The sequence below is a fragment of the Bombus impatiens genome, unplaced genomic scaffold, assembly GCF_000188095.3.
Source record: "Bombus impatiens unplaced genomic scaffold, BIMP_2.2 scf_0128, whole genome shotgun sequence".
In the NCBI taxonomy this organism is placed as follows: Eukaryota; Metazoa; Arthropoda; class Insecta; order Hymenoptera; family Apidae; genus Bombus; species Bombus impatiens.
The window spans coordinates 1-13,724 of NT_176547.1; the positions used below are offsets into that span (position 1 = coordinate 1).

General features: G+C 28.8%; 3 protein-coding genes across 6 annotated transcripts; 2 read left to right on the forward strand and 1 right to left on the reverse strand.

The window, feature by feature from the left end:
* Window positions 1-3,376: 3,376 nt before the first annotated feature.
* Window positions 3,377-9,456, forward strand: LOC100740372 (double-stranded RNA-specific editase 1-like). Of its 3 annotated transcripts, none has more exons than XM_012381144.3 (6): window positions 3,377-3,496; window positions 4,787-6,076; window positions 6,464-6,543; window positions 6,759-6,848; window positions 6,962-7,520; window positions 7,672-9,456. In XM_012381144.3, exons 2-6 carry the CDS (start codon window positions 5,569-5,571, stop codon window positions 7,782-7,784), a joined length of 1,350 nt encoding a protein of 449 aa, XP_012236567.1. In that variant the 5' UTR covers window positions 3,377-3,496; window positions 4,787-5,568; the 3' UTR covers window positions 7,785-9,456. The 3 variants fall into 3 exon arrangements, with proteins under 3 accessions (XP_012236567.1, XP_012236564.1, XP_012236565.1); XM_012381141.3 differs by having other exon boundaries at window positions 3,392-3,496; window positions 5,446-6,076; XM_012381142.3 differs by lacking the exon at window positions 6,759-6,848 and having other exon boundaries at window positions 3,392-3,496; window positions 5,446-6,076; window positions 6,464-6,633.
* Window positions 9,457-9,739: 283 nt separating this feature from the next.
* LOC100740490 (intraflagellar transport protein 22 homolog) lies at window positions 9,740-11,143 on the forward strand. Of its 2 annotated transcripts, none has more exons than XM_024365044.2 (4): window positions 9,740-9,951; window positions 10,147-10,316; window positions 10,398-10,588; window positions 10,683-11,143. In XM_024365044.2, the coding sequence occupies exons 1-4, from the start codon at window positions 9,844-9,846 to the stop codon at window positions 10,850-10,852; spliced, it is 639 nt and encodes a 212-aa protein (XP_024220812.1). In that variant the 5' UTR covers window positions 9,740-9,843; the 3' UTR covers window positions 10,853-11,143. The 2 variants fall into 2 exon arrangements, with proteins under 2 accessions (XP_024220812.1, XP_024220811.1); XM_024365043.2 differs by having other exon boundaries at window positions 9,743-9,951; window positions 10,389-10,588.
* A 123-nt stretch (window positions 11,144-11,266) lies between these two features.
* LOC100748083 (bifunctional coenzyme A synthase) lies at window positions 11,267-13,651 on the reverse strand. Its single transcript, XM_003486581.4, has 5 exons — window positions 12,797-13,651; window positions 12,296-12,639; window positions 11,985-12,239; window positions 11,716-11,898; window positions 11,267-11,567 (listed from the first exon to the last, which is right to left on the reverse strand). Exons 1-5 carry the CDS (start codon window positions 13,389-13,391, stop codon window positions 11,364-11,366), a joined length of 1,581 nt encoding a protein of 526 aa, XP_003486629.1. The 5' UTR covers window positions 13,392-13,651; the 3' UTR covers window positions 11,267-11,363.
* Window positions 13,652-13,724: the final 73 nt, after the last annotated feature.

Sequence of the window (13,724 nt, forward strand, 5' to 3'; positions counted from 1 at the left end):
ATGATAAAAGTATTCTCAGCACTTTTTATTTAAAAAATATAGTTTTCTAGTCCTTTAACTAAGAAATCTATGGAAAGAAGCAATAAAATTATCATTTGTGGTTATGAAAAAATAATGCGAAACAATTCCAAGAATTAATTAGGATCACAAAATTAGCAACACATGTTCTTAAACTTAATAATTTTGTATAACAATAATTAGAATTTTTATTTGGCGAGATATCCTTTTTGTTTTATCACCTTCCCAAGGTGGATATTAATTGACTGTTATAATGTTTTATACTGAATTTATAAGGCAGTATTTGGGTACTTGAATTGTTTTTCATAGAATGTTACATGTGTGTCATTAATTTTATAACCTGAATAAGTGCAAGGAATTGTTACATTTTGTCTTGTCAAAAACTATACTAATAATTTCATTGCTCTTTATATAATATTCATAATTCAAAGACTAAATATCACATTTTTTAAATAAAGAGTGCTGAATGTACTTTTATTATTATTATTATTTTTTTTATTTAAAATTTCACATTCACAATTTGTCCAATTTGGACATTTGGTAGAATTTTCTATCTGTTTGATTATCATGTTCGTGGCTACCCCCAATGGGATTCCATCTTCGTGTTTGTTAAGATATATCCTTTGTGAGATCTGCTGGGTGTTTCCTTTTTAGTCTTCTTTCTATGGTTGTGTTGAACGTTTCCGCTGCCAGTCGGTTTGGGCATGTTGCTATTCTTTCTCTATACCTTCTTGCGAATCTGCTAATCTCTTCCTTGACCGTTGGTATTCCAAGGTCTTTCCGTATATCCTCGTTTCTAACGTACCATGGGGCGTTTACAATTGATCTAAGAATTTTAGCTTGGATTGTCTCTATTTTGCTTATATGGCTCATTGCTGTTGTTCCCCAAAGTGGTATTCCGTATGTCCAAATTGGTTTTATGATCATTTTGTATATCTTTAGTTTGTTTTTATGCTTAGTTTGGATTTTCGACTTGTTAACCAATACATTTGTCTCCTTGCTAATTGTATTTTGTCTATTATAGATTTAATATGCTGTATCCATGTGAATCGTGTATCTAAGTGAAGTCCTAGGTATTTGACTTGCCTTGTTTGTATTATGTGCATGCCATTCAGTATAATGTTTGGAGGTATCTGTTTAACTTGAAGCCACTTTTCTATTTTTGTGATATGTTCTTGTAGTGATGTGACTGCTGTTGCAGGGTCAGTGTGCCTGACTAGTACCGCTGTGTCGTCCGCGAATGTCAGTATCTTGCTATTAGTAGTTGTTGGTATGTTGGCCGTGTATAGTGTGTATAGAATTGGTCCTAAGATGCTTCCTTGCGGAACCCCTGCCTTGATGTCTTTAATTTCAGAGTATGTGTCTTTAATTTTTACTACGAAGGTTCTGCTGCTTAAGTAAGATTTAATTAAATGGTATATCTGCTCCGGGAATTGTTTTCTGATTGATTGAAGTAGACTTTCGTGGTTTATCAGGAATACGAAAAATAAAAAGATGATAAAAGTATTCTCAGCACTTTTTATTTAAAAAATATAGTTTTCTAGTCCTTTAACTAAGAAATCTATGGAAAGAAGCAATAAAATTATCATTTGTGGTTATGAAAAAATAATGCGAAACAATTCCAAGAATTAATTAGGATCACAAAATTAGCAACACATGTTCTTAAACTTAATAATTTTGTATAACAATAATTAGAATTTTTATTTGGCGAGATATCCTTTTTGTTTTATCACCTTCCCAAGGTGGATATTAATTGACTGTTATAATGTTTTATACTGAATTTATAAGGCAGTATTTGGGTACTTGAATTGTTTTTCATAGAATGTTACATGTGTGTCATTAATTTTATAACCTGAATAAGTGCAAGGAATTGTTACATTTTGTCTTGTCAAAAACTATACTAATAATTTCATTGCTCTTTATATAATATTCATAATTCAAAGACTAAATATCACATTTTTTAAATAAAGAGTGCTGAATGTACTTTTATTATTATTATTATTTTTTTTATTTAAAATTTCACATTCACAATTTGTCCAATTTGGACATTTGGTAGAATTTTCTATCTGTTTGATTATCATGTTCGTGGCTACCCCCAATGGGATTCCATCTTCGTGTTTGTTAAGATATATCCTTTGTGAGATCTGCTGGGTGTTTCCTTTTTAGTCTTCTTTCTATGGTTGTGTTGAACGTTTCCGCTGCCAGTCGGTTTGGGCATGTTGCTATTCTTTCTCTATACCTTCTTGCGAATCTGCTAATCTCTTCCTTGACCGTTGGTATTCCAAGGTCTTTCCGTATATCCTCGTTTCTAACGTACCATGGGGCGTTTACAATTGATCTAAGAATTTTAGCTTGGATTGTCTCTATTTTGCTTATATGGCTCATTGCTGTTGTTCCCCAAAGTGGTATTCCGTATGTCCAAATTGGTTTTATGATCATTTTGTATATCTTTAGTTTGTTTTTATGCTTAGTTTGGATTTTCGACTTGTTAACCAATACATTTGTCTCCTTGCTAATTGTATTTTGTCTATTATAGATTTAATATGCTGTATCCATGTGAATCGTGTATCTAAGTGAAGTCCTAGGTATTTGACTTGCCTTGTTTGTATTATGTGCATGCCATTCAGTATAATGTTTGGAGGTATCTGTTTAACTTGAAGCCACTTTTCTATTTTTGTGATATGTTCTTGTAGTGATGTGACTGCTGTTGCAGGGTCAGTGTGCCTGACTAGTACCGCTGTGTCGTCCGCGAATATCAGTATCTTGCTATTAGTAGTTGTTGGTATGTTGGCCGTGTATAGTGTGTATAGAATTGGTCCTAAGATGCTTCCTTGCGGAACCCCTGCCTTGATGTCTTTAATTTCAGAGTATGTGTCTTTAATTTTTACTACGAAGGTTCTGCTGCTTAAGTAAGATTTAATTAAATGGTATATCTGCTCCGGGAATTGTTTTCTGATTGATTGAAGTAGACTTTCGTGGTTTATATTGTCAAATGCTTTCTCGATGTCCATAAAGAGGGCTGTACAGTATTGTTTGTTTTCTAATGCTAGAATTATTTCATTTGTAAGTCTGTGCATTTGCTCTATCGTGGAATGTTTGTTTCTGAATCCTAATTGGTGATCTGGTATGGTAATTTTTCCTTCTCGATTATTGGTTTTAAGCGGGCGTAAATTATTTTTTCTAGTATTTTGGAAAACACGGGAAGTAGTGATATTGGTCTATAAGATGTTGTTTGGTGTGGTTCTTTGCCTGGTTTAGGTAACATTTACCTTTATTATTGTTTCATTTTTCATATTTCTATAATCTCCTGTATGTGTGAATAACTTTGAGACTCACTGTATTTATTATAAAGCCACGAATGTGTTTTTCTTGATTTTATTATCATTGATTTCAACAAAAGATACCAATAATTTCATTAATTATGTTTCCAGTGAGAAACCAAAGTAATCCAAATGTACCATATCAAGGTCAAAGCACTGTAAGTTTGCTATTTTAAGAATAATTTTACTGCATAACAATAACTTAAAAAGTATAAGAGAAGCATATGTATATATATATATTTTGAAAACAATAATTTTTCAAGTAAATGATTCATATAATTACATATAGTATAGAAACATACGTAGTATGTAGTATGTAAATAAATGAATAACACATTTTCATTATATCAATTGATAAAATCTGTTTAAGTAATTTAGAAATTTATACATCAAAAGATGCAAAACACACATACACTCAATATTTGTTATCTAAGTATTCCAGAACTTAAAATTCTTTTATTTTTCTATAATTATATTTAATTTGTTTATTAATATAAATTATTTAAATATACTAAAGATGTTAAAAATATGATATATTTAATTTTATACATAATACAGTGAAAAAATGTGATGTAAAGTAATCTAATATCTTAAGTAATTTAAATTAGTATTATTTAGAAATGCATTTTTTGTTTTTACAAAATATAAAATACACATTTGCATTTCTTAAACTTATACATATGTATGTACACAAAAAATATTTCCAGTATAAAAATAATATGGAAGTATTTTTTATATTAATCTAGTACAAATACTAAACTACATTAGATTTTTATGATGTATATAAATACATTACATATATAATACAATGATATTCACTAATATCATTTGATGTACATATACTAGAAATTTACGACAAAATGATTCATAAATACAAGAATAAATATCTGTATAACGTTATTGATCATTCTTTTGATACTTAAAATAAATACATTTAGTACTTTTTAATATACTCAGTATCTGATAATTTTGTTCGATCATACTATGAATAGAGTTATGAAATCTAAATAATAATACAAGTAACAATAAAATAAAAATAAAAGCGAAATTGGTTAATTCAAATGAATCATCCTGTTTTTGTCCAAAATAATATATATTAACATGTAAAATTTAAATTCTTTTTTAAATTGAATATTTTTAAATTACTCTTTTTCTAATCTACTTTTTTACAAATATTATTAAGATCATTATCTTTCATAACAAATAACAACATTTATACAGCATATTATTTTCTTATTTTATGTCATATTAATATAAGAGGAAAGAAATTTTGTGTGTATGTGTGTGTGCGCGCGCGCGCGCGTGTGTGTGTGTGTGAAATATTTTGAATTCATCATAATTAGAATGTGTGATTATTGTTTTCAATATTTCCATTTGTTGTTTTCAATATTTCATCCATTTGCATGTACTAATTAGTGGTCCCTACTTTCCCCTCCCCTGCAATGCAGGAACTAGTAGCTATACAACAATACCGAGGAGGTCTATTCAGCCAGGGGCTAGTTCGTCAGTTACCCCCATAGCGTAGCTTGCCATAGGCCATATTTTTAATAACATACTGAACTGATGTTTACATAACATTTTAGGCTAAACTGTTTGTCACTATTAGTAATTACGCTTTAGGTACAAACTAAAAATAAACTTGTCTTGGTACTACATATGTAGGTTTCTCTGAAATATTATGATTTAATAGTTACAAAATATAAAAATGGCGCATGTAAGTTTTCTGTTTGTTTAAATCTTCATTATTTATTAAATTTTATTTCACTATTAGCTTAAGTGTTTGTTTTCATAAACATGAGCAAATTTTATACACAACATGTTACAAAATTATATTTATTATTGATAGAAAGCATATAGTAATGAAACTTTTACTTAGGCTTGAAAATCTTTATTCTTCTTCTTACTCTCCTTTTTTCTATTTTCTATTTTATGTAAACTCAGTTCAGTTATACATAAGGAAATATAGGCCACAGAAATAATTTGGCTGGTATGAGTTATGGGAGTAGCATTAGACTGCTTTCAAGTGCATATGCGATGCTAGACCTTGGTGGGATAGCACAACCGTACAGGTTCCTTGTGTAGCGGCGACCCACCCTATGTTTTGCAGTACAATCAGCAAGCCAGTTTTCAAGCAACACAACCTCCTCCAAATCAACAAAGTAATTACAAACAAGGAAGTTCACAAAATGCACAACCATTTAAACCACAGCAGCAGCAACAACAACCACAAATGCAACAAGTAGCAGCAAGGAATTTGCAACATAGCAAATCTCAGCAACCACAAATGCAACAAGTAGCAGCAAAGAATTTACAGCAAGGGAAACCACAACAGCAACAACAATTGCCACAGCAAATTAAACAACCACAACAATCCATTGCCAATTCTTCTCAAAGCCAAGTTCAACCACAGCCTCAATCACAGTCCCAACAACAATCTCAACCACAGCCTCAAACACAATCACAATCACAATTTCAACCTCAAATACAACGGTTGAAACCAATTTTAAAACTACCTCTTCATAATCAGCAACAAAGTGCAATTGCTATGCAAAATAATCCTGTTTCATCTTCTCAAACATTAGTTTCTACTCCAACATCTCCCTTAACAACTAACTCTAATCCTACACCTCCTAACAACAATAGCACATCTGAAGTAAAGAATGAAAATCAAATGAGTGAAGATACAGATACTAAAATAGAAGAACAACTTCCAAGATGGAGGCGTAAAGCACCCGGATGTAAGTATTTAAAATAATCATTAAGAAGCAATTTTTATTTCTGTTTTTTTCTAAGTTTATTTAAAACGTATTTGTGTAATCAATAAGCAATTTTTATTTCTGTTTTTTTCTAAGTTTATTTAAAACGTATTTTTTAACTACATTTGAAATAGTTTTGAAATTTATATTGCATAAATTATCTAAATATAGAAACATTATATACATAATGATGATAATCCACTGCGCAAATTTGAAGATTGAAACTATTGCTATGTGCTCTGATAGATTACTATTGAGCTATTGCATATTTATAATCATTGTGAATATTGATATACTGATATATATATATGGAAAAAATTAATAAAATATACTCTTGTTTAATAAATTACATAAAGTTTATACCTTCAGTTAGAGTAAATAAAAGACTGAAACGACTTCGTTTGAATCAACGTCTACGAAAGACATTGCAACCCAAGAATGCAATTATGGTACTAAATGAAATGAAACCTGGAGTCCAGTTCACATTTCCTGAAACTCAAGGACCTATGCCAAACTCCCTGTATCTCGTTCATGCAGAGGTATTTAGAATAATTTAGTGTACACACACACACACACACACACACATACTTATGCATACTTATGTGTGTTTATACATTTGAATCAACGTCTACGAAAGACATTGCAACCCAAGAATGCAATTATGGTACTAAATGAAATGAAACCTGGAGTCCAGTTCACATTTCCTGAAACTCAAGGACCTATGCCAAACTCCCTATATCTCGTTCATGCAGAGGTATTTAGAATAATTTAGTGTACACACACACACACACACACACACACATACTTATGTGTGTTTATACATTATAAATACTAAAATCCTAAAATGATTTTTTTTATTAAAAATAGCTTGATGGTAAAACTTATGTTGGACAAGGATTATCTAAACCACTTGCTCGTCAAAATGCTGCTGAAAATGCATTGAAAGCATTATTACTTGAAAAAATGACGGCAGCATCTATGAAAGCACGTATTGATGCTGAGTCAGATGGACAATCAGTTCAGTCTATGGATTCATCTACTATATCAAAAGAGGAAAATAACGAAGAAGGTGTAACACCAATGGATACTACTGTTGATGAAAGTGATGAAATTCCATGGAGCTCTTTGGCTAGTTTTGCATTGTATAAGCTTTTCCTTGAATGGCATAATCAAGGAACATCAGTTCCAGTTCCAAGACCAGGATTACCATCACCTGTTAAAGGAATTAAAAGAGAGATTTCTCATGTTCAAAAAACTCCAGTTCAGAAAGAACTTCCACCTAATGCAACAAACATACACCCTGTAATGTTATTAAATCAAATGAGACCAGGTTTAACATATGTAGAACTTAATCGAGTTGGTAATCCACCAAATACAATGTTTACTCTTGCCGTTGATATTGATGGTATTGAATATTCAGGAACAGGTAATATGATTTCTGTTTTAGTTTAAGCATTTATATCTTTATTTTATACATCAATATAAAAAATGTGTTATATATTATAGCAAATTGTAAACTAATGATTTTATTTTATATGTTTCTTTTATGTTGGATTAAAAATAAATGTATGTTACAGCAAAGAACAAAAAGGATGCCAAGAAAATAGCAGCAAAATCTGCACTCTTTGCTTTGTATGGTTTAAATTATCCAGATGAAGCTTCATCAGTAATGGACCAATCAATAGCTTAAAACATCAATATTGCAAACATCAATAATTTTTGTAATATATTATAAAATAATACTATTATATTATAGTATTACTCATACTATTACTCATTTTGCTTTGACTGCTTTAATTCATATATTGCGTGAATATGTAGCATATTACAAAAGACATTGAGAATTGCAACGAGGAAAAAGATTTAAATATATAAACATGTAGAATTCATTTATATATTATTTTTAGTATATCTTATCTTTCGGTCCAATGGCCTTGAAAACAGCCAGTTTGACTTACAGAACTAAAATTCATCTAAACAAAAGTTGAACTAAGTCTAAAACTATTTTCTATTATCTTGCTTCATTGCACTTTCTTATTCTTACATGTCTTCTTTCGCTTCCTAATCTCAATAACAGTAACTACCACCCGCAACTGATTCATATATCTCTATTCTTTTCTTCCTTTCTCTATGCAATATCATGTTCCTTCTTTTGAACTTTTATTGGGTTAAGATCACAAATCTTCCCTTTTTTCAATCCCCCACCCTCCTCCACCGCACATATATATTCTATGTTTCTCAACATATCAAAACCTACGTATTCTATTCTTCCAAATTTCTGCATCTCATCCTAAGTATCAATCTTATTGGCTTCCTTTAATCCCTTTATTAACTAAGTGCTTCGGTATCTTGTCTGTTTTCAAATCTTTATATCTACAGTCAAACTTAGAATTTATTATCCTACTAAATTTAAGAACAATTCTTCTTGAAGTTATACATTCTCATATATTTTCTAAGAATGCATTTTTTCTCGTTTGTACTTAAATACTCCAATCTTTCCTGACTATATTTAAATCTTCTTAGGTATCTTTCTTTACTTATTTTGACATTTGGAAGTTTTTGTTTCCTTCTTTTTCTTCCTTGGCTAAGGTTCTTCTTGTTACCTCTTCTGCCTTTATTTCATATTTGATTGTTTTAAAGCCCAAACATACTTTCATCTTTTAATTTTTGATCTCTTCTAATGTTATGTAATCTGCCCGTTTAATCCCAAAGTTCACTTTAGGTATTAACTGTATTCTTCTTAATTCATTCCTTCTATCCTCAAATTTTTGCTCCATATAATATTGCACTCTTTATTAAATTATCTAATAAACTTATTCTTTACATATAATCATTCAGGAACAATTTTTCTCCAATTCCTCAGCCTTATCCTACTGTTAACACTTAGCCTCGCTCGGACAAGCCAACCTAAACGCTGTCCGCCGCCCACTTCTCCAAATATCGAGGACTAATATTCGTTACTTAAACAAAGAAGTCTAAAAATTATTTAAATGGTCAATTATACTTAGCGATAATGATTTCATTTAATGATTTCACATATTGTTTATACGAAACATCAAATTATGAGTAAATATTAAAAGCATAAGAAAATATAGATAAAATTAAAAACATTAAAGATGACTAAAGATAAATAACACGACTTGAACGCGAAGTTAAAAATTCATAATACATTTTAATATTCTTTTACAATATGGTATTGTTCGATTATAATTTTATTTAGTCATAACTGATAGCGTAATCTTTTAATTAGTTTTAACGCCACTAAATTGGTGTATTTTATTACATACTGTACTTTATAAAAGCAGAAAAAGTTGTACAATTAATTGGGAACAATTCCAGGTAAACAATAACTGATAATAAAAGCGCAATCGCGCTGTTCGCGTACTGTAGTGAACTGTGTCGCGATGTTCGGTCGCGATCGTCAATTCGAAACGTTATCGCGCTGCATGGCACAATCCGATACAGATTATTAAAAACCGCTGGCACTAAAACGGTTAATATGTAATATATCCTTATTTTGTATCTAATGTTTCTCATTGTATTGTATTGTATTCAAATGACATGTTTATGTATCATAATAAATTAACATGTATAAATAAATTTTATGTTTGTCAATATTTATTACGCATTAAAATACAAATTCTCTTCCATTTTCAACGAAATATAAATTTTTATATTTAAATATAAATATTTGATTTGTTAATAGAAAGCTGATTAAACTATAAAATTCATAAATATAAGTAGTTGTTATGGCGACAATTTTCCAAACACTTAGGTTCAAGTACAGTGTCTGTACTAAATTAAAGTACACATATAATATGCAGCCACTAAAGATAATTGTTACAGGACCTATTAGGGTAATATTTCAGTTGTATAATCTTTATGTAATTACTGTTTTATTATACAAGAATTTATTGCATTGTTTGTTTCACCTACTATATGTAAAAGTAATGTTAAATAGAACTTGTAATCAATATGTATATCTATAATGTATACAAAAATACAAATTGAGTTAATTCTAAAATTTCAATTATTTAAAAAATATTTTTTAGAGTGGTAAAACAACAATATCTAATTTTCTTGCCGATGCTACGGAAATACCCTATGATTATCATCCAACTAAAGGTGTTCGAATATTAGAATTTGAAGTACAAAACATAAATGTGAATAACAAGCATATCGCAAAAGATATTGAATTATGGGACTGTAGTGGAGATCATAAGTATATATAAACAGTACTTTATTTATTTAAAAAATAATATAATACGTGTAATGTGCTGCAAAAATATTTCAGATTTGAAAGTTGTTGGCCAGCTATAAGAAAAGATGTGCATGGTGTTATACTTGTATATAATGAAAAATCAAATGAATGTTTGAAAGAAATTCAACAATTATATGATTATTTTATTGATCAAACAAAATTAGATCCAGATAGATGTGCAATTTTCTGTTATGACCCAGAAAAAAGAAATCCAGAAATATCAAAAATTATTTGTGAGTATCTATGACTTATAATATTAATAATCGTAATATTCACAAAAAATTATATATTTTTATTTTATTATAATTTTTTATTTTATATAAACAGCTTCAACATTTATGAAAGTATCCCATGTTAAATGTAATATAGAAAGCGGTGGAAGTAAACTAAAAGCAGATTTTGCATCATTCATAAGTACAATACTTAATAAAATGCATCATTATATAAATCAAGAAGATAAAAATATTTTAAATGAAAACATATTGTTTACGAAATAATATTGTTCAATATTATATAGCATAATAAATTTTTATCATCTGTTTTTAGGAATTATATTCAAAAATTTATTTTTGATGCGAACATTTTATTGCAAGAAAATCAATTATTATCTTTTTACAAAATATTTATGTGTTTTCACATTCCGTGCATTATAATTATAGCATACTTACACGTGAATATTATGTATTATATATAAAAGTTTAGATTTATTATATAACATTATTTTGTTTGCACAATATGTACGCATTGTAATAATATAATCAAATATACTTCCTCTCCCCAAATTTTTATTTCTTAAAACTAATCTTATTCTCTCATACAAATATTTTTTATAATTAAAGACATATTAATCATTTCAATTAAATTACGTTTACGTTTACGAAAAATTACGTTTCAAATTTACCCAAATGTAATTTAGAACTAGCACAACTTATTAAGAATTATATTTTATACAAGCAATAAATAAGGAATTTAATAGATATTTGCGATCTTATATTAACATAATTTCTGTTAACTTTTTGCTTGGTTGGTTAAAAATGTCATTGATTCGTTCCATGCCCTCTGCACTTGTTCTTCGGTAATGTTATAACTCCATAAACTACATATCACAACATTTGCTTCTTTGATTTGTTCTACATTATTTGGTTGAGCTTGAATTCTTACTTTTGCATCAGCTTCGGTTAATCCGTTTCTTTCTACTATTCGTCGTATAGCCTATGAATAGAAGAACAAGGAAGTTCTAAATTTTATTAACAAAAAGTACTCTAACATGAAATATTAATAAAATTTAATCTGTATTATAAAAATCTGTATTAATAAAATTTAATATTATTAAAATTTAATCTATAAATTAAAAGTTTACCTCTTCTTGTGGAATAATGCATGTCCAGATTTCATGACATTCATGTTGCCAGTTAGCTTGAATCAAAACAGCAGCTTCCATTACAATTACATCAAATCCTTTTGCGTTGAAATCATATATTTGTTTCTTTGTTTCTTCTAAAATTATAGGCCAAACAATCTTATTTAGCTTGCTTAATTGCATCTATAAATAGATTTATATTTTTAAATATAAGCCCAAAAATATCAATATTAGGTGCTAGTAATAATATGAAATAAATAAAAGCTTACTTGATCATTAAATACTATATTTCCGAGTGCTCTTCTATCAATAGATCCGTCAGGTTTCAAAATAGTGGGACCAAAATTTTCAACTATCGTATCAAAACACTTTTTGCCAGGTAAATATAAATTATGTGCTATTTTATCACAATTGACAAGTGCGGCACCCAATTTTTGTAGTTTCTCAGCTACAGATGATTTTCCACTTGCTATACCACCAGTCAAGCCAATGATATAAGGTTTTAAAGGTTTATTCCCTATTTGCTAAAAAGTTAATACGATTAAAACCTTTGTATAATACAATTTAGTATAATACATACAGGAGCTTTAAGTTTTGTTCCCAATAATCGTATTCTTTGATTACTAGAACTGACTTTACTTTCTTCATGTTTTTTATGATTCTCATCATTTATTAATTTCACGACATGAATGTCTAATTTGTTTAAATTATTTTTCTCACGCATTTCATTCACTTTATCTCCACCACGTTTTGTTTCTTCGCTAACTACTATCATCTCAAATGTTGAATCACATTTAGTTGGTCCGTACATATCATTTATAGCCATAACTTCATATGTTATAGTTGGATCTATGTCTTCTAGAAAGTCTTTGAGATTTAAAATTCTTATAGAGCAAGGTTCTATCAGTTCCCACAATAATTTTGCTGAAAATTTAATACAGTAGATTAGTTAAAATATTAAGGATTATGCAAGATTTAATTTATAAAAAAACTTTTCATTTATGAGATTCTGTAATAATTTATTAATCAGTAATATATGAATTACATTTCTTACAATTTATATTTATCTGTATACTCTTACCAGACAACATATTTGTATCAGTTACACCAACTGTAAGTTTCTCTGTACAACGCAATGCAGCTTCACTTAATAATATTTTATGTCCATTATGTATTCGATCAAATGTACCACCAAGTACTACATTCTTATAAGTTTTTTCTTCATTAACACAAGATGTTATACTATCTAAGTTTCCTGATTTTAGATCATCAGTAAAATTAATAAAACTACAACCCATGGAAGTGTTTGCTAAATAATCTTGAATGAATGTGTCAGCTTCTCTTTTACTACAAGCTTTATCAAAAATAACTATTTCCACAGGTTTCTTGGTATTTATTACTGATATATTAGGATTTTTCATACTTGTAAGTAACACTCGAACATCAAGTGGAGAAAATATACTAGATGTATTGATATAAATATCGGCAACGATTTGAGCGTAACGACTTATTCGCCACTGAGGATTTGTAATCATTTGATTACCAGAGAGAAATATATTCTTTTCTGGAAAATATTGGATATATAAAGTTTTTAATACGTGTTTTTTTATCATCGGTAATAATTTCATCACTCTTGTAGGATTTGTTAAAACTAATAAACCGGTATTTGCCATCATGTAACACAATTTCTAAAACTTTAACCTTATCTTTTGATGATATCTTATTTGAAATGTAACGTATATTGTCGTGCTATGCTCATGCGTGTTTTATTATATTAAACTTTTGCATATTAACTACTTGTAACATATTAAAAAATTCTCTTATCATCAAGAATATAACTGTGTTAGGATATTGTCTTCACATAGTTGCCATGCATATACACGTAATAGTATATAAAGTATTAGTATATAGACGTAATTACAAATGCTCAAACCTGTTATTATCAGTTTTTAAAATTTTGTTATTCAATTTTTAGTTTATTATTGGGTTTGTTACAAATAACAATAGTA

Bases quoted from the DNA above. Each gene is read 5' to 3' on its own strand.
- LOC100740372 (XM_012381142.3), top strand. From the start codon at position 3,440: ATGTTTCCAGTGAGAAACCAAAGTAATCCAAATGTACCATATCAAGGT. The intron at 3,497-5,445 runs GTAAGTTTGCTA...TATGTTTTGCAG, and splicing joins CATATCAAGGTCAAAGCACT to TACAATCAGCAAGCCAGTTT. The intron at 6,634-6,961 runs GTATTTAGAATA...TATTAAAAATAG, and splicing joins TGTATCTCGTTCATGCAGAG to CTTGATGGTAAAACTTATGT.
- LOC100740490 (XM_024365043.2), top strand. From the start codon at position 9,844: ATGGCGACAATTTTCCAAACACTTAGGTTCAAGTACAGTGTCTGTACT. The intron at 10,317-10,388 runs GTATATATAAAC...AAAATATTTCAG, and splicing joins GACTGTAGTGGAGATCATAA to ATTTGAAAGTTGTTGGCCAG. The intron at 10,589-10,682 runs GTGAGTATCTAT...TTATATAAACAG, and splicing joins AGAAATATCAAAAATTATTT to CTTCAACATTTATGAAAGTA.
- LOC100748083 (XM_003486581.4), bottom strand. From the start codon at position 13,391: ATGATGGCAAATACCGGTTTATTAGTTTTAACAAATCCTACAAGAGTG. The intron at 12,640-12,796 runs GTAAGAGTATAC...TTAAATTTTCAG, and splicing joins TGATACAAATATGTTGTCTG to CAAAATTATTGTGGGAACTG. The intron at 11,899-11,984 runs GTAAGCTTTTAT...ATCTATTTATAG, and splicing joins ATATAGTATTTAATGATCAA to ATGCAATTAAGCAAGCTAAA.